The sequence below is a fragment of the Macrotis lagotis genome, chromosome 3, assembly GCF_037893015.1.
Source record: "Macrotis lagotis isolate mMagLag1 chromosome 3, bilby.v1.9.chrom.fasta, whole genome shotgun sequence".
Lineage (NCBI taxonomy): Eukaryota > Metazoa > Chordata > Mammalia > Peramelemorphia > Peramelidae > Macrotis > Macrotis lagotis.
Genome location: NC_133660.1, coordinates 92,002,216 through 92,021,059, shown reverse-complemented (window position 1 = coordinate 92,021,059; position 18,844 = coordinate 92,002,216). Strand labels below are relative to the sequence as shown.

The window sequence follows — 18,844 nt, the reverse complement described above, 5'->3', positions numbered from 1 at the left end:
AATTTAAATCATTAGGTCCTGAGAACAAATCCAGCCTCAGACATTTATTAGTGAAGAATAGCTGAATAAATTGTAGCATATGATTGTGAGAAAAGTACCATAAGAATGGATGAGGGGGATGATCTCAGAAAAACATGGTAAGACCTATATGAATTGATACAAAATGAAATGAAAAAAAAAAAAAACAGGATTAGTCATGTTGCAATGATGATGATAACTGTGAACAACTTGGCTATTAGCCAGACAGAGAACCTATGAACTCTGAATGTAAATGGAAATATATATATTTTTTACTTTTTTATGTTTTGCATGATTTTACATGTTAGTAGTAACATCATATTGCTTGCCTTCTAAGTGGGTGAGGGAAGGTGTGGGAAGGAGGGAAAATTTGGAACTCAAAATTTAAAAAGAAAATGTTGAAAAATAAAAATTATACTGTTTTTTTGGAGGGAAGCAGCATATGAAATTTCAACATATAGCAATCAAAGGACAGGCAAAAGTCAGGAAATTACTCCAGATTTGTTCTGAAACCTAACATAATTCTTTCCATTTATTTGTGTCTCACAATTAGTCCCTCTGTAAAATAAGATTAGGGCACAGTTCACTCTTTAGGGAGGAAAGAAAGAGAGGGAGAGTCCTTATTAATAATGAAATTTCACAATTAAAATCCATTTCTTGGGTCCATCACTGGTCTTCTCAAGGTTGCTTGGCTTAACTTACCTCAACGTACGAAATAGGAAATATCCCAATTTTGTCAGACAGCATTCCTTCAGCCCAATTTTCATCCACTCTCCGAATCACCGTCAAGACATCATCCTGCAAGAATACCAAAATGATGATGTCTCCCCATTCTAATGAAGACTCATCACTTAATTTGTGCCCTTTGACAATTTCAAACTATGTAAATAAAAACTCAATGATGGGGATGTCCATTTATGCATCCACAATTTTCCTGAATCAAATGCTGTCTAGTTCAATGATTTTCCAGACAGATTGAGGACTCTATCATTCCCCTGGGATTTCCGTGCAAAGAAGCTTGGCTCATTTTATATACCTAGACTATTGCAATCAATTCCTACCTCCTTTAGCTTGTAGAATCTTATTCTTTCAGTTAACAAGTAATTTATTATGGGCCATGAATAAGAGGTAAAAGATAGTCTCTGCTCTCAAAGAGTTCAGACCCCAGTGGTGAGTTTTCTATATTCTAACAAGATTTACAGGATAAATTAGATATAATCCTCAGAAGGAAGGCACTAGCAATAAGGAGGATGGGAAAAGGCTTTTTTAGAGAATGTTTGTTAGAAATTCTTTGGTGGGATTTTAGCTGGGACTTGAAAAAAATCAGAGAAGCAGAGCTGAGGAGGGAGCAGGTTCCAAGAATGGGGAAAAGAGCCAGTGAAAATGACCCAAACTGGCAGCTGGGTGCTGTAGTGGATAGAGTACTGGCCCTGGAGTCAGGACTTGAGTTCAAATGTGACTCAGAAACTTGATAGCTGTGTGACCTTGGGCAAGTCATTTAACAGCAGAACACCAGAAAAAACAATATTCAGAGGCAGCTAGGTGTCACAGTAGATAGAGTTCATATCTGACTTCAGACACTTATTAACTGTGTGACTTTGGGCAAGTCACTTAAGTCTGATCACCCCAAAACAAATAAACAAAATGAATAAAAAGAAATGTCCAACTTGAGAAAGTTTACCTTTGCAAATGGCAGACAGTCTTTGTCAGCTTCCTTGTCTCTCACTTCAAAGTCATAAAGTGCTTTGCATTGAGGTGGGGGCTGAGGTAAAGGTATGATAATCTGCACAAAATTAGTGGGGAAAAATCCATGAATCCCGTTGACTTCTCCATGATACCAATTTTCATCCACTTGTCGACGCAAAATGATGATGTCACCCTTGGTGAAGTTAAGATCTCCCGGCTCTTTTCCCTCATAGTTGTATAATGCTTTGGCACATGGTAACTGAGGTACTCCCTTAAAAGGAAAGAAAAACCTGATGGTGAGTTTTTAATACTAGAAGAAAGGGAAAAATGGTTTGAAATATAAATACTAAGTATTTTTAAAAGTAAGGTAAAGTAGACTCTTTTTAGTTCTGAGGAAAGTCAAAAAACCAATGACTGAAACTCATGTATGTCATTGATAAATTTTAAATATGATTGACAGATGAAGTGATAAGAATAATGATAAAAATCAAGGACAATCCCAAGAGACCCCTGCTACGGACAATGCTATCCACATGCAGAGAAAAGAATTATGGGATCTGAATGCAGAGCAAAGCATACTATGTTCATTTTTTAAAGCTTCTTTTATGCTTTTTTTCTTCCTTACTCATGGTTTTCCCCCCCTTTTATTTCTAATTCCTCTTTTTACAACATGACTGATAAGGAAATATGTTAAACACAATTGTAAATGTACATTTACCAGATTGTTCACCACCATAAGAGAGGGTGGGGCGAAGAAAGGGTGGGAGGAAAATGTGGAACTCATAAACTTGCAAACGGATGAATATTGAAAACTACCTTTGCATATAATTGAAAAAATTAAATTTAAAAAAGAATAATGATAAAATCTAGATAGCTAGCTTTCTATTACTTAAATGGCGGCTTTTGTTTTAATCACTGATCATGAATGTGTTTTTGAATCTGAATCCCAGATAGAAAACTATTCTAAAAGGCAAATACTATTATGAAATACTAACAAGCTAATATTAACAGCTCTAATCAATATTAATAAATAAATAACACTGAAGCCAGAAACAGAACTGTATGAATAATAATAGCAACTCTTTATGTAGCATTTTAAAGTTTGCAAAGTACTTAACAGATATTATTTCATTTGATCCTCACAATAACCATGGCAGGTAGGTATTATTATTATCATGCCCCTTTTCTAGAAGAGGGAAACTAAAACAGATATAGCTAATTACTTTCCCAGGATCTCACAGCTACTAAGTATCTAAGGTGACATTTGAACTCAGGACTTGCTCATTCAAGATCCAATGCTTTATCCACTGGTTACTTCCTAATCATGGGATCAGGAAGAAATGACTCCATTTCTTCAAATTTAGTTTCAGACTTTCTAGCCTGGGAGTCCCTGGTCAAGTCAGTCTGCTTTTAGTTTCCTCATCTGTAAAATGAGGGTGATGATAATGGGACCCACTTTCCAAGGATAGTGGAAGAATAAAATGAGATGCTGTTTGTAAAGTATATATAAAGCACTATATAAATGCTAGCTGTTCCTATTATATAAAAGCAAGTTTCATTCATTTTATAGCTGTTAACTGGGTCAAACAACAAGTATTTTAGTAAGCCCTTATATGCCAGATATATATTAACCACTGGAGATGCAGAAAAAGGAAAAATATGGTTTCTACTCTCAGAGGGCTCCCATTCTAATGGGCAGACAACATGAAAAAATGGATTGATATTCTTTTGGACTTTGGTCACACAGAGAATCACAAAGCCAAGGGACCTTGGAGGTCATCGAGTTGAAGTCACATGTGAACCATAAATCTCCTCTACAAATTCTCACAACACATTGTTGGTTATCTTCCGACGACAAGGAATTTGCAATCTTCCAAGGCAGTTCTTTCTATTTGGACAGCTTTAATTATTAGGAAGTTTTTCTTCATGCTGAATCAAAACTCCCTATTCATCTTAGTTTTGCCTCCCAAGGTTAAGAAAAACAAGTCTGATCTGTCTCTTCCACACCTCCTAAGGCTAAGGAAAACAAGTAAGATCTCTCTTCCACAAGTCACTGATGATACACATCTTTAAAGTCAGACTTCCCTGACAAGTGAATGTTTTGACACTGACTCAGTAATACTAAATTTGGTCACTTTGTTTCACAGCTTTTTAATGGCAGGTTTCACAATTCTACAGTGTCCTTTAGACAAATAATTTTTAAGAACTCCATGTCGCAAATAACCAAAATGTGTGAATATGAGAATCTCAAAACAATACAGGAAGAGGCTGTCTAAATGGGAAGTTTAGTTGGAAATCTGGAGTGATTCCTGTAATGTTGCTCCTTAGCCATCAATTTCCCAGAAGACAAATGGCAAACCACCTTAATTTGTAAGGACCTTTGAAAGAAAAAAAAAATCTTTTAAAGGAGATTTTTTTCCCCCATTTTATTACTTCTCCAAAAGAGGAGATCAAATGCTTACACCAAAGAATTTCTAACAAACATTCTCTATGTAGCACTAGACAGAGTGCTGATAGTTTTGGGTGTCCAGTATCAGAATCTGCTGGGTTTCTTCCCAGATCCTTGGACTGAGTCCCCTTGTCTAGCTCATAGGCACTAGTAGCACAAGTCCTGGCCTGATGGTAGATGCTTTTTTTAGCCTACAGTTGCCTCCTGTCAGGTCCTACCCATAAATTCTTGCAACTGGCTAGTGAATTAAACAATGGGAGAAAGTCAAAGATACCAACACAATTTCTCAATAACACAGACTTAGAATGAAAGGCAAATTAGGGGTCATTGAGCCTAGTCTCCTCTCATTTAATAGGGGAGACATGAAAGGTCCTATCTAAGGTTGTGTGACTTATAGTAAGAATTACAGTGGAATTTTGAACCCAGATCTTCTGACTTCAAATCAACATTCTTTCCAATGCAATTTACCAGTCCATTGGATTGGGTCCTATCTAGGTCCAATGAGATTCCTAAAATTGTACTTTGGCTCCTAAGTCACAGTAAGAGGACTCAGAGCAAAAAGGCCCTTACAGATCAACCAGTCCAACTCTTGTATTTTACAGATAAGGAAATAATGTCCACAGAGATTGATGTGATTTCCCCAAGCTCAAACAGGTAATTTCCTGCAAAGCTGGATTTTGAATCTCTGTATTCCACATCCAAATCTTGGGCAATCCCTGCTTTATAAATCCTCTGAGAAGTAGCATGCATAGTGGATAAAGCCAATGCCAGAGCCAAAAACATTGGGTTCAAATCCAGTTCCCATACATAATAAAGGACAATCTATCAATACTCTAGGCAATCCTTTAACATTATAATTTGCAAAAAAAAGGGGCCATCTTGCTTTAGTATAAGAAGTCTTTTCATCTAAGAATAAAGGAAGTAAGGTGGCATAATGGATAGAGCACCAAGGCTTGGAGTCAAAAAAGACCAGGGTTCAAATGCAGCTTTACACTCACTTTGTCCCTGGGTCATTTAACTTGTTTGCTTCAGTTTACTCCACTGTAAAATGTGGAAGATAATAATAGTGCCTACCTTACGGATCAAATGAGATTATCTGCAAAGCACTTACCAGTAAAATCACAAGTACAGGCCTATCCCTACCCCAGCACCAACAGCTTCAGCTGTTATACAGATAATAGCTATAGTATAGCTAGTATTTATATAGTACTTAAAGGTTTGCAAAGTACCTTTAAAAACATATAGATTTTAGGTATAATGGATTTCAGAAAAAAACAAAAGAAATCAGAAATTCATTGTCAAACACCATAAAGTAGCAGGTGATATTTCAGATGTGGACCTAACTCATTTAGATAGGGGTTAGTCGGGGTGGCTAGGTGGTGCAGTGGATAAAGCACCAGCCCTGGAGTCAGGAGTACCTGGGTTCAAATCCGATCTCAGACACTTAATAATTACCTAGCTGTGTGGCCTTGGGCAAGCCACTTAACCCCATTGCCTTGCCAAAAAAAAAAAAAATCTAGATAGGGGTTAGTCTACAGGAAATTCAATCAAAATTTTTCACAAATCTAATCACAAGTAACCCTGTCCAACCTAAAAGCCAGTCTCCCCAATCTTTCTCCAAATTAATTAGTTCCTCTAGCCTACTTTATGCAAATATATGCCTCCCAGATAAATACACAAAGATGTATATTTAACTTCTCGAAGATGACAGAAAAGGAGTAAAGACTATAAATTATGGAGTGGGCAGCTAGGTGGCATAGTGGATAGAGTACTGGCCTTGGATTCAGAAGGAACAGAGTTTGAATCTGAACTCAGACACTTGCTGCTTAGTAGCTGTATGACCTTGGGTGAATCGCTTAACCCTGACTGCCTCACATCCAGGGCCATCTCCAGTCATCCTGATTCCTATCTAGCTACTGGACCCAGATGGATCTGGAGGACAAAGTGAGGCTGGTGACTCAGCACATCATCCCCCTCACTGAAATCCAATTCACATGCTTGTCATGGAAACACCTCCCTGATGTTGTAGTCTTCTTCAAAAATGAAGGACAAGGGGCAGCTAGGTGGCGCAGTGGATAAAGCACGGGCCCTGGAGTCAGGAGTACCTGGGTTCAAATCCGGTCTCAAACACTTAATAATTACCTAGCTGTATGGCCTTGGGCAAGCCACTTAACCCCATTTGCCTTGCAAAAACCTAAAAAAAAAAATGAAGGACAAACATTATTATGAACTATGGAATAGTTGCCAATGGTTATTGGTAGAGGATTTTTGAAATGGGCATTCTTTATACCAAAGAAATCTCTGCAATTCAGTGACAACACCTCATTACTGTTCTTGATACTTGACAGGTACTGCCTATCCCAAGCATCTTCCCTAGCCATCCCCCAAGCCTGGAATTCTCCCTCCTAACTTCCCTGGCTTCCTCCAAACAGTCATCTTAGTGTCTTCTCTCAGAGGACCCCTTGCATAGGTCTTGTTTGCAAATTGTCTTCTCAAATAGACTAAGCTCCTTTCAAGCAGGGATGGTTTTTTTTTTTATCCTTTTTTGGTATTCCCTGTGTTTAGCACAGTGTTTGACATGTATTAATATAGTACAAAAAGATAAATAAAAGAAAAAATCATTCCCAAATTATTTATTAAGTTTTTTTCCCCTTCCATTTTGAATCCCACAACAAATCTATGAGGTAGGTTGTACATTTGTCGTGTAAATGAGGAACTTTATCTCAAGTTCTATCCCAAAGAAATTTCTGCCACAATTTCTGAAAATGATTACTTTTCACAACTCAGACAAAATTCCTAGTATTTCAAAACTTTCAGCACCTAGTTTTGTCGTTTACCCCCACCCTCCAATATTTAAATTTTTTTTAGGTTTTTTTTTTTTTTGCAAGGCACACGGGGTTAAGTGGCTTGCCCAAGGCCACACAGCTAGGTAATTATTAAGTGTCTGAGGGCAGATTTGAACTCCAGACTCCAGGGCCAATGCTCTATCCACTGCCACCTAGCCACCCATCCCCCCAGTATTTTAAAACATAGTCATAGAACTTCGAAATTCCTTATCATGAAATTTGAACCCCAGGTCTTCTAGGTTCCAGGTGCCATCCATTCTCCCACATGGACTTTCCCCTCCTGAGCTGATCTCTGAAGGACACCTGCAGGGTTACAAAGAATTACAACCTGGTTTTCCTTTGATAAACTGGTATGACATCTGAAGATTGGTGCTTATCCCTCCAGACTTTAGTGGCTTGTTCTTCCAAGACAAAACCTGAACAATTCCAAAAATCTATTAAATGGTGGAGGATAATAATGTTTATTTCAACAACACTAGGATTCTCCTTGGCTCAGGCTCCTGTCCTTCTAGTGATTGCTACCCGCTCCATAATTTACCACTGGTTCTCCAATTTGAGAGTATGGCAAAAATCAATCCTGAAACATATCGTGGATCAGAGAGGCCACAGAAAGTGAACCCACGCTCAAACATCTGGCTCCATTTTCCCACAATGTTCCTTTTTCAATTAAACCCTGAGAGACAGAATACAAGAAGCCAGATTCTGTCAAGGATCTCAAAGAAACATTTCCCACATTAAAAAAAATGGATTCTGCTCTATAATTTCAAAAACCCCATCAAAGTTCAGGGGGAGGAAAGCCTTATTCTAACTGGGACAGCCAATGGTTAAAGATGAATGGTGAATCCACTCTGAAGAGCAATAAAACAAATGACTTATCCTTCTTCAACCCTTGGTTTGGATAGTCCCCCCCTCACTAATCTTGGGGGTTTTATATATCATGGCCCACCAGGGCACTATCTTCATATTCATCTCCTCCTCAGAAAGATCTGAGAGCCAAAGCCTGCCTTGGGGCCCTCCTGCACTGGGCCTGCAGGCTGTCTTCCCAGGCTGCTTCCTGGACTCTAAACTCTCTCATCAGCCTCCAGGCCCCCAAGATCTGTTGAGCCAGAGTTTATATTTCGCTCTGAGTCTTTCACTTGGCTACACATGAAAGGAAGGCTTAAAAGGGGAGGGAGGGAAAAAAAAACTCAGAGCAAGAGAGAAAGGGGTGGGAGGGCCAAGGAGAGCCCCACCACTCTGCAGCTTACCCACTGGTCCGCAGCTGTCATTTACCCAGTCAAAAATTTTAATCTCAAGATTGAAAGAGAAATACTAAAGTTGTAAAGAGAATTTAATATTCATACAGGTTTTGCAAAGTTGCTTAAGTTCTTAGTAATGATAATAAAGACCTCAATTTGTAAGATTTTTCAATGGAGATGAATTTAAGTAAATATTAGTTATATTGCTAATTTTAAAAAAGTTATGATAATAACCCCATCTCATTTCCACAGCATTACTGAATCTCTAAGAGAAAAGTCACTTAATTTTATCTATACAAAAAACGAGTATCCTTTCTCCAAGAGGGTATCATATATTTGAAAGTAAGTACATTGTGGTATGTTAACATAATGGAAATGTTTTGTGCCATGAGAAATTATCAACAGAAATAATACAGTAAATCATAGGAATATGTGTGATTTTATATGGCTTGCTAATATATGTTTGAGTTGTTTTTTTTTTTGGTTCCAATTTGGGATTTCATTCACGTGATGAATTTTCCCTGCAGAAACTAACTCCAGTTACAGCTTAAAAATGTGTTCCTTTATCTTGTTAGAGAATTGCCCTGGGGCGCTGAAGGATTAAGTGACTCCTCTCTACCAGCCCAAGGGATCCCCACAAATTGGCTCCACTATCATGCCCACCCTCTCTCACTTATCTCTACTCTTCCTGTCCACTGGCTCCTTCCTTACTGCCTACAAACCTGTCCAGGTCTCCCCAACTCTCAAAAAACCCTTACTTGATCCATCCTTCCAACACAGATCTGATCTTATCTCTCTTCTCCCATTCTTTTTTTTTTTTTTTGAGGAGGCCTTCTACAACTGATACAGACATATCATTTCCTTTCCCTTCCTCCTCAACTCTCCAGACAGTCTGGCTTAACATCATGCCATTAAAATCGTTCCCTCTAGCATTACCAGTGATCTCTTAATTGCCAAATCTAATGGACTTTTCCTCTGCTGCCTCTGCTTCTGATACTATGGAGCTACCTCTTCTTCCTGACTGGGGACACCACTCCTTCCTGGTTCTCCTTCCACCTGCCTGACCATTCCTTCTCAGTATCCTTTTGCTAGATCTTCTCTGAGACAAGACCATAAACATAGGGGCCCTTCAAGGCTCTGTCCTGGGTCCTCTTCTCTTCTCTAGACAATATATTTGACTTAGTGATCTCATCAGTTACCTTGTTTGAATTTAAATGATAATATCTATGTAGATTTATTTGAACAGCTGACCTCTTTCTCCTGACTGCCAGTCAAATGACCACCAGTCAAATGACCACTAAATATTTTGATTTAAAAGTCTCTTACACAATTCAAACTCAACAAGTTCAAAATTCAGCTCATTAGCTTTGTGCCCTCCCTCTTATTCCTCACTCTCCCAATTATTGTCATCTTTACTCAAGCTTGCAATCTAGATGTCATCTTCAGGTCCTTATCCATATCCAATGCTACCAAAGTACTTTTGTTATGTCCTTCACAGAGTCTCTCATATACCTCTCCATTCTTCTTTAAAACTGCTCCAACTCTTGTGGAAGCCCTCATCACCTCACACCTAGGTAATGGCCTGCTGATTGAGGTCCCTGCCTCCTGTTTCTCTCCATTCCATCTCCATCCTCCATTCATCTATTAAACTAATCTTCCTAAAGTTCAAGTTGGACCATGTCATACCCTATACTCCACCATTACCTTAACTCAATCAACTTCATTGGCTCCCTATGGCCTCTAGCATCAACTATTAAATCTTCAGTTTGGTTTTTAAAGCCCTCTATAACCTGTAGAGGCCTTTTCCTACCTTTCCTGCCTCCTTACACTTTACAGTCCCCCCCCCCCCCATATTCTGCAACTTGGGAACCTTGACTCCCTTGTTGTTCCCTGCAGTCTCCTGACAGATTCTAGTCATTGCTACTTGCTTCCCCCATACTGGAATTCTCTCCCTCCCCATTTCAACCCCCTGGCTTCCTTTGCTTTCCTTCAAGTCCCAACTAAAACTCCAACTCAGGCAACAAGCCTATCCCTCTTCCCCTTAAAGCCAGTATCTTCCTTCTACTGATTGTCTTCAATTTATCTTATTTATACATAATTATCTGCATATTATCTTCCCCCACTGGACTGTGAACTCTTGGAGAAAAAGGACTCATTTGATTTTCTTTGTATTCAGAGTATTTGGCAATGTTGTGATGTTGCTATTGTTCAGTAGTTTCCCTCCTTTTAAACTCTTCATGATTTCATTTGGGATTTTCTTGGTAAAGCTACTGGAATAATTTGCCATTTCCAGCTCATTTTACAGATGAGGAAACTGAGGCAAAGAAGGTCACAAAGCTCGGAAGTACCCAAGATACTGCACCTTGCACAAATTAGGCACTTGATAATATTTGCTGACTGACTTGTCTATAATCACAGAGCTGGTATGTATCTGAAACAGGACTTGAATACAGGTCTTTCTAACTCCATCAACTACACACTATGGCACCTTGCTTCTCTCAAACAATTCATGGTGCCAGGAAATTACCATGCTGTAATATAACCCTGTTCTTGGCAAAAAAACAAATAGTTGCTAGTACCATCTTTCATATAACCTACAAAAATTAGTTAAGTGACTTGCCCAGGGCCAGGCAGCTAGTAGGTGTCAGAGTTAGAACTGAAACACAAATCATCCTGACTCCAAGGCCCCCTCATCCTCTCTATCTGTTATGCCACCAATGCTGCTACTCCATAAAATATGTATGAATGTATTTTTATGTGATAGGCACTAAAATCTCTAAATAATATTTTTAAGTATGCATATGAAACCTATACCCACACAAATATTTTAAAACAAATGTTCTGAATTACAAATAAGTTCTAACAGCCTCAGTCAGCCCCATTAGTGGAGGTTGATGCATTACAGGATCTGCCTGAGTGAGTCTGATGATCCATCTAGGATTCTTACCAGTAAATAAAACATGCTTCATTGCCAATCTACTTTATAGCCTCCAACCCCCAATGCTCAGATTCACATGCAAAACATGTGAACTTTCAATCCAAAATCTTTCAAGCATTGCCTACCACTCCGTGATGGAAGGGAAGAGGAGTTCAAGAATCTACTGTTGAAAGAAAATTGAGAAGATTTTTTTTCCCTTTCCCCTCCAAATATATCTGGCTTACTGTGGGAATGGGTGTAGGGGAAAATACCATGTTGATCTCAACATAAGCCTCTTTTCCTCCAAACTGCCATATATATGAAAACAGAGTATAGCCTGTAATGTGTTACTTTTCATTACCTCTCTGTACTGTATATTCTCCTTTCACAGGGATCTCAGATCTTATTTATGGAGACCAATTCAATTTGGTAAAACTGGGAGACTGTGGTAGAAAATGGCTGAATTTGAAGTCTTAGGACCTGGGATCAAATTAGGTTTTTCCACTGACTTCATAACCTTAAGCAAATTATTTCACTTCTCTGGGGTTCAATGTTCTTATCTATAAGATGAACTGGTTTGGACTTTCAGCTCTACTATTCAGCTCTATTATGGAACTACAGTCCTATAATATAATTTGATTTAAAAGTGCTGATGTTTAACTGAGGTGATACTCCAAACTACATAATCACTAAATACTGTCTACATTTACCTTGGTTTACCAAGTCTACCAAAAGAGAGCTTGGTTGTAATCCAATCCAATCCACATTTGCATAGAATTAATAAAATTTATAAAAATAAAGATAACCCTCATTACAATTATAAAATTATCATCTTTTTTAAGGTGTTGGGGGGGCAAGGTAATGGGGTTAAGTGACTTGTCCAAGGTCACAAAGCTAGGTTAATTAGTAAGTGTCTGAGACCAGATTTGAACTTAGGTCCTCCTGACTCAAGGGCCAGTGCTCTATTCACTGTACCACCTAGCTGCCCAGGAATTTATAATCCAAAGAGGAAAGGAAAAAGGGGAGGACATATTACAGGACACTCTGGGCTATCTGGTCTGGAGGCATCTTGTTTCTTGTGCAGTTGAAACCAATCAGGGCAGCAAATAAAAATTAATAGTAAGGCAATAAAGGAGTTGTGATGTTATACCTGATGTAGGAGGGACAAAGGGTGTGAAATCAGAAGGTAAAGGAAATTAAAATTTGTAGAGCTAATATTAAAAATGAGCATTTATATAGTGATTTATAGATATTATCTCATTTTATCCACACAACAATCATGAAAAGTAATAGTAGTAGTAAAAAAAAGTCCTCAGGTGCTCATCTCATAATTCTACCATCCATTCAAACTTTGTGGAATACAGTACTGGAGGCTGTATCTGATGACCTTCAACTCACCCTTTCTGTATTACTGGCCTTTTTTTTCTGCTTGACATTTCTTCTATTATTTGAGAGTAAGGTATAGGGAGGTGGTTGGTCTTTCCACTAGCCTCCAACATTGAACTATTTCCTCTAATATTTATGAATGGTCCATATAACTTGGATAATATAACACTGAAAATGTACTGAATAGGAAGAAGAAAGAAGACTGAATTGTATCTGGAATATTGTATGGTCATTTTAATATCCCCAAATTTCTTCCTGAAATTAAAACCCCAATTTTTTTTAACACCATTGGTGTTCTGTTGTTGCTCTATATGTCTATGAATCATCACACACCAGTCTCTTTAGAATTAAAGTTGTGGATCAGTAAAAGGATAATGGAGAGTGGTGGGGGCTAAGTAGGCTACAGCCCATTACCAACAAAGAATCAAATATCAGAAGAGGTGTAAAAGATATCATCAGAGAGACATATAACTGAAGTCAGAAGAAGGCCATTCATGCCTCAAGAAGTATCACATGTGCTTCATTGCTACTCGGGAAATGTCAAAAGACCTAGAGCCAGGCCACCCACTTTAGTGGGTGAACTCTCTGTGGAAGATCCCTGTGAAGTCATGGATATGAGTGAAAAATGATAAGCAACTAGGGCAGAAAGTACCCATTTCAAGAATTTCACAGACCCATACAAGGAGGTTCAAAAAAAGCAAAGTCTTTTCTCCATTCATCGATATTCTTTTAAATCTCATTTCAACTTTTCTAGGCTTCCATGTTTACTCATATGTGTTTTACTGTCACAGTCTCCTTCTATAAATATACTCCACTGGAAACTAATCCCTGTTTTCTGTCCAGATTCTTTTACTGGGATAAAGAAAAATGCAGAAATAATGCTAACAGGGCTAGCAATGAGCTCACTGTAGGCATTGCCTAAAGATCACCACTACTTCTCTACCAACTAAAACAAACAAATATTTGTCTAACTTCTCTTGCTATCATAAAGGAAACAGAATCACAAGGTTTGTAATATTGTTTCTCCTTGGAAAGCCTTAAGAATGGAGCATCTAGCTACTAGGCTAGCTACTAGGCTCCCATGAAGGGAGTCATTGTAAATTTTTAGAAAGAAAAAATATCCATTAAGAACACAGAGGCTATAGTGAAATTCTTACAAGTCAAGCCTCCAATTGTATAAAAGCCTAGTTTTTTGCCTTGTTATAAATTGAAATTAATTTAGACAGTAACTTAGTGACAGCAGGAAAGCTTGCTGGACAAAGTTCTACATGAATAGGAATTACCACCTCTGAGAGCTCAAAGTCAGTATTGTGCCTAAGGTTAAGAAAAAACAAAGCTGATGATTTAAAAAAATATTCAACTTTATTTTTTTCAAGCAGTCAATTGAACTTCTACACTTGCAAAAAAAAGGGGGGAATTCATAACACAGATGTTTGAATACCTCAAATATAAATGAGTAAGAAGCAATACCCAGCCTGAGGGTAAATGACTCAGAGGATACAACACTGGACCTGAAGTTAGATCTGAGTTCAAATCCAGCCTTAGATGTTCTCTAGCAGTGCAACTATAGACAAGTCACTCAACCTCTATTTGCTTTACTCCACTGGAGAAGGAAATGCCAAACCACTCCAGTATCTTTGTCAAGAAAACCTCACATGGGGTCACTAAGAGTTGGACATAATGAACAATACCTAAGCCATTTTACTGAGTGTAAAACACTAGACCTGGGAAGATTGTGAGTTTATAAAGATGGTATCTGGCTCCAGAGAGTACATAAAATTAAAATACAAAATGTTCTCTGGGTGGTATTCAACGCCTTTCCTAACCTAGCCCCTGTCAATACAAACAGTCTTCTCATAACTTACGCCCCAATCCATCAACACTAACCTCCTGGTTATCTTCCAGCTCCAAGCATTCTCTCTGGCAGTCTTCCCTTCCCCAAAAACTCTCCCTCCTCCTCCTCCTCCTACCTACTGATTTTTCCTGGATTGCTTTAAGTCTCAATTAAGACTCTAGCTTTTACTGGAAGCCTTCCCCAAACTCAGTAATTCTAGTGCCTTACCTCTGTTAACTGTTTCCAAATTATCCTGTATAAACCTTGATTGTACATACATTTTCATGGTTTCTCCTCCATTAGATTGTAAGCTCCTAGAGGACAGAGACTGTCTTTTGCCTATTTTTATATCCCTAGTCTCTGGTTCATAGTGAATGCTTAATGCATACTTTTTGTTTTGTTTCATTTTTGCAAGGCAATGGGATTAAGTGACTTGCCCAAGGTCACATAGCTCAGTAATTTTTTTAAGTGTCTGAGGTAAAATTTGAACTCAGGTCCTCCTGACTCCAGGGTCAGTGCTCTATCCACTGTGCCATCTATCTGCCACTGCTTAATAAGTGTTTATTGATGATTGATTGATAAAAGCATTATAAATGTACAAAACAACATTATGTGAGGGGATAAGGAGAAAATGTGTTATTGATAGGCAGGGTCAGGAAATGAAAGCATTGAGTTAGAATAGTGAAGGGGAAGACAGTGATGAGGCTGGAGCTAAGTGGAATAGAAAAATCAAAGGAAATCTATTGGGGAGGTCAAAACATAGCTCTGTTGCAAGCAAGTCTTGCTTCTACTAGGACATTGAACAAGACAGTTTTATTCCCCATATACACATGTGTAATTGAGTGATTGGGTTCTAGAGGTGCTATAGTACACCACTGGCTTTGAAGTGAGGAGATATAAGTTCAAATTCTACCTCTAGCACTTACTACCTGAAGGTCATTGGGTCTCCCTGGGTCTGGAAAATAAGTTTTCTTATCCAAAAATGTGAAAGTGATCTCTGAGGTTCCTTCCATCTATGGCTCTTATGTTTATAAAATTCAACATTTATAAAACATGTACTATACAAGGGAGCACACCTTGGTTGGAGGTCTTGGAACCAGCAGCAATTTTTGGTTTTTGTCTTTCTCTGTATTCCTAGCACCTAACACAGAGTCTGGAATATTGTAATTGCTTAACAAATGCTTGTCAACTGATTATTGATTTGAGGTGGTGATAGATAGCTAATTTGTGAATATTTTCCCTTTGTTTTACATGCATAGAAATTAAATTGACAGTTGAAAAATTAAATAATTATCTTGAATAATTCCCAAAATTATCAGTTTGACTTTTTTTAGATACAGGTTAACTGTTGACTCTTAATCTCTATCCTTCCATGAGTTCTCAAAAGTTGAAGTTGGTAGAGCCAAGATGGTGGATTAGAGACAACAGTAAGCTGAACTCTCTCAATGTTCCCATCAAAACAACTTTAAAATAACACTTCAAAGCAAATTTTGGAACAGCAGAGTCAAAAAAAGTCAGAATGAGACTAAGACAATCTATGAGATCAGAAGGAGAGCTCTGTGACACCAGTGCTCATGCTATGACAACACCACCAGTGGGTCTTGGAAGGGGCCAAAGTAGTGGCTGCAGGAGCTCTCAGCACAGAAACTGTATGGGGGGGGGGGGGGTTGAACAACTAGTCAAAAAAAAGTTACAAAGATTCCTTCACTGACACACTGGATGCAACCACCACTGATGGTCAACTCTATTGATTCTAGGGTGGTAGTTCCCAGGTGGAAAGGAGTGCTTGTGGTCATTCATAAGGAGCAGAGGCTTTGGTCACAGCTCCAGGACCAAGAGGTGCTAGGACTTATGGGCTATAAAGGAATGGAGACATTGATGAGTAAACATTAGATCACAAATCGGGAAAATGATGACTATACTTCTCCCTGATCTCCCTACCTTGGAAGCACTGAAAACCTGTAGACATTTTGAACTAGTTCAGAAAATAGCAAATATGAAAAAACCCGAAGCACAGTATATTCCCACCTTCAGGTGATCAGAGTCCAATATTAACATAAAGGCAAGAAATGCACTGGAAAATGAGCAAAAATGAAAAAACAAAAAGAACTTGACCATAAAAAGTTACTACTATGGCAAGGAAGACCAAGATACTAACTCAGAAGACAACAGTGTAAAAAAGAGTTACAAAGTCTCAAAGAAAAATGCTAATTGGATTCAAATTCAACAAGAATTCCTAGAAAAAAAGATTACAAAAGGAAAAACTGGGGGGGGGGGGGGGTGATGAGTGATGGAAAAAAATTGCGAAAAGAGAATTAATTAGCATCTTGGTGAAAGAGGCACAAAAAATAGAAGAGAAAACAACACCTTAAAAAACAGACTGACCCAATGATAAGAGGGACCCAAAAATTCACTACAGAAAAGAACTCCTTAAAAAGCAGAATTGCCCAAATGGAAAAAGAGTTACAAAAGTTCACTGAAGAAAAAAATTCTTAAAAATTAAAATTGACAAGAAGCAGCAAATGACTCCACATGAGAAATTAAGAAACAACAAAACAAAGTCAAAATAATTTCTTTAATAGAAGAAAATGTGAGTCATCTCATCTGAAAAATAACTGACCTGAAAAATAAATTTAGAATTACTGGTCTACTTGAAAGTCATGATTACGGGGTGGCTAGGTGACACAGTGAATAGATTACCAGCCCGGGAGTCAGTAGTACCGGAGTTCAAATCTGGCCTCAGACACTTAATAATTACCTAGCTGTGTGACCTTGGGCAAGTCACTTAACCCCATTTGCCTTGCAAAAAAAACTAAAAAAAAAATACTATAATAAAAAAAGAAAGTCATGATTAATAAAAAAAGAGGCCACACAACACATTTCAAGAAATTATTAAGAAAAAAATGCCCTGATATTATAGATCTAGAAGGTAAAATAGAAATTGAAAAGTCCAACAATCCTTCTGTCAAAGAGATCCCAAAATGAAAACTTCCAGGAATATTATAGGTAAATTCCAAAGCTCTTAGATTAAGGAGAAAATAATGCCAGCAGCCAGGATGAGACAATTAAAAAATTATGGAACCACAGTCAGGATCACATGAGATTTAGCAGCTATCATGCTAAAGGACTAGAAGTCTTGGAATAAATTATTCCAAGGATTACAATATAGGATTACCACCAAGAATCACTTATGCACCAAAACTGAGTTTAATTCCCATAGATAGAGGGTAAAGGTGAAAGTTAATTATAATGGAATGATCACCAAAAATACCAAAGTATGAGATAGAGGGATGTTCTGAAAAAAAAAGGAGATAGGGGAAGGCAGAATGGGAAAAATTTCCTCACTTATAAGGATGGGGGGGGGCACAGTGGATAGAGCACTGGCCCCAGAGTCAGGAGTACCTGAGTTCAAATCCGACCTCAGACACTTAATAATTACCTAGCTGTGTGGCCTTGGGCAAACCAACTTAACCCCATTGCCTTGCAAAAATTAAAAAATAAAACAACAACAAAAAAATAAGGATGGGAGGGGGAAAGGGATGAGAAATTGGCAGGGAGTTAGGGAGGACAGTGAGGAAAGGAAATATGATAAAAAAAGAGTAATTAAGGGAGTCAGTGATCATAAGCAAAACAGACTTCTAAGGAAAGACTGGATGAAAAAAAAGAGAGGATAAACAGACAAAAATAGGATGGGGAAAAATACAGATAGAAATCACAACTGTGAATGTGAATGGAATGAACTCACTCATTAAACAGAAGTAGATAGCAAAACACATAGAAACCATGTTTATCATAGATCTAATCTAATGTTTGTCCTTCATTTTTGAAGAAGACCATGACATCAGGGAGGTGATGCCATGTAAGTCACTAGCCTCAGGTTCTCCTTCAAAGCCATCTGGTCCAGTGGTCAGATATGAATCAGGATACCTGGAGATGGCCCTGGACATGGGGTAATCGGGGTTAAATGACTTGTCCAAGGTCAAACAGCTAGTAATTGGCAAGCTCCTGAGGGCAGATTCGAACCTGCATCTTCCTGACTGGTCCAAGGCCAGTGCTCTATCCATTGCTTCACCTAGTTGTCCCATTATATTTGTATAATATCTAATAAATTAGTAGTATATAATACTAGTGAAAAGTTCTAGAAATACACAATTACGTTCCAGGTAATCTGGAATATGACTATGATGGAATAAAGTGAAACTTAAGAGGAATGGTTTCAAAAAACATGGTAAGACCTACATGAACTGTGATGTGAGAAGACACAGCAATGTTATAATCATGATGAACTGTGAAAGACTTGATTACTCTGATTAATATAATGATTCAAGACATTTCCAAAGAAATTATGATGAAAAAATACTGTGTACCTCCACAGAGAGAACTAATGATTTCTGGATGCTAGAAAGGGAACCACTAAGGGGAGAGAAATAAGAATCTGTTAAGAGCCTAATATGTGCCGGATATTATATT

At 38.1% G+C, this 18,844-nt stretch overlaps 1 protein-coding gene across 3 annotated transcripts in view; it reads right to left on the bottom strand.

Annotated features, from left to right (window-relative positions):
- SH3RF1 (SH3 domain containing ring finger 1) overlaps positions 1–18,844 on the bottom strand; it is a 205,021-nt gene that overhangs the window by 72,965 nt on the left and 113,212 nt on the right. For all 3 annotated transcript variants that reach the window (XM_074228990.1, XM_074228992.1, XM_074228991.1), the window contains 2 exons: positions 1,700–1,975; positions 721–816 (listed from right to left, as the gene is read on the bottom strand). In XM_074228990.1, coding sequence (XP_074085091.1) covers positions 721–816; positions 1,700–1,975 — 372 coding nt within the window. The remainder of the gene's footprint in view (positions 1–720; positions 817–1,699; positions 1,976–18,844) is intronic.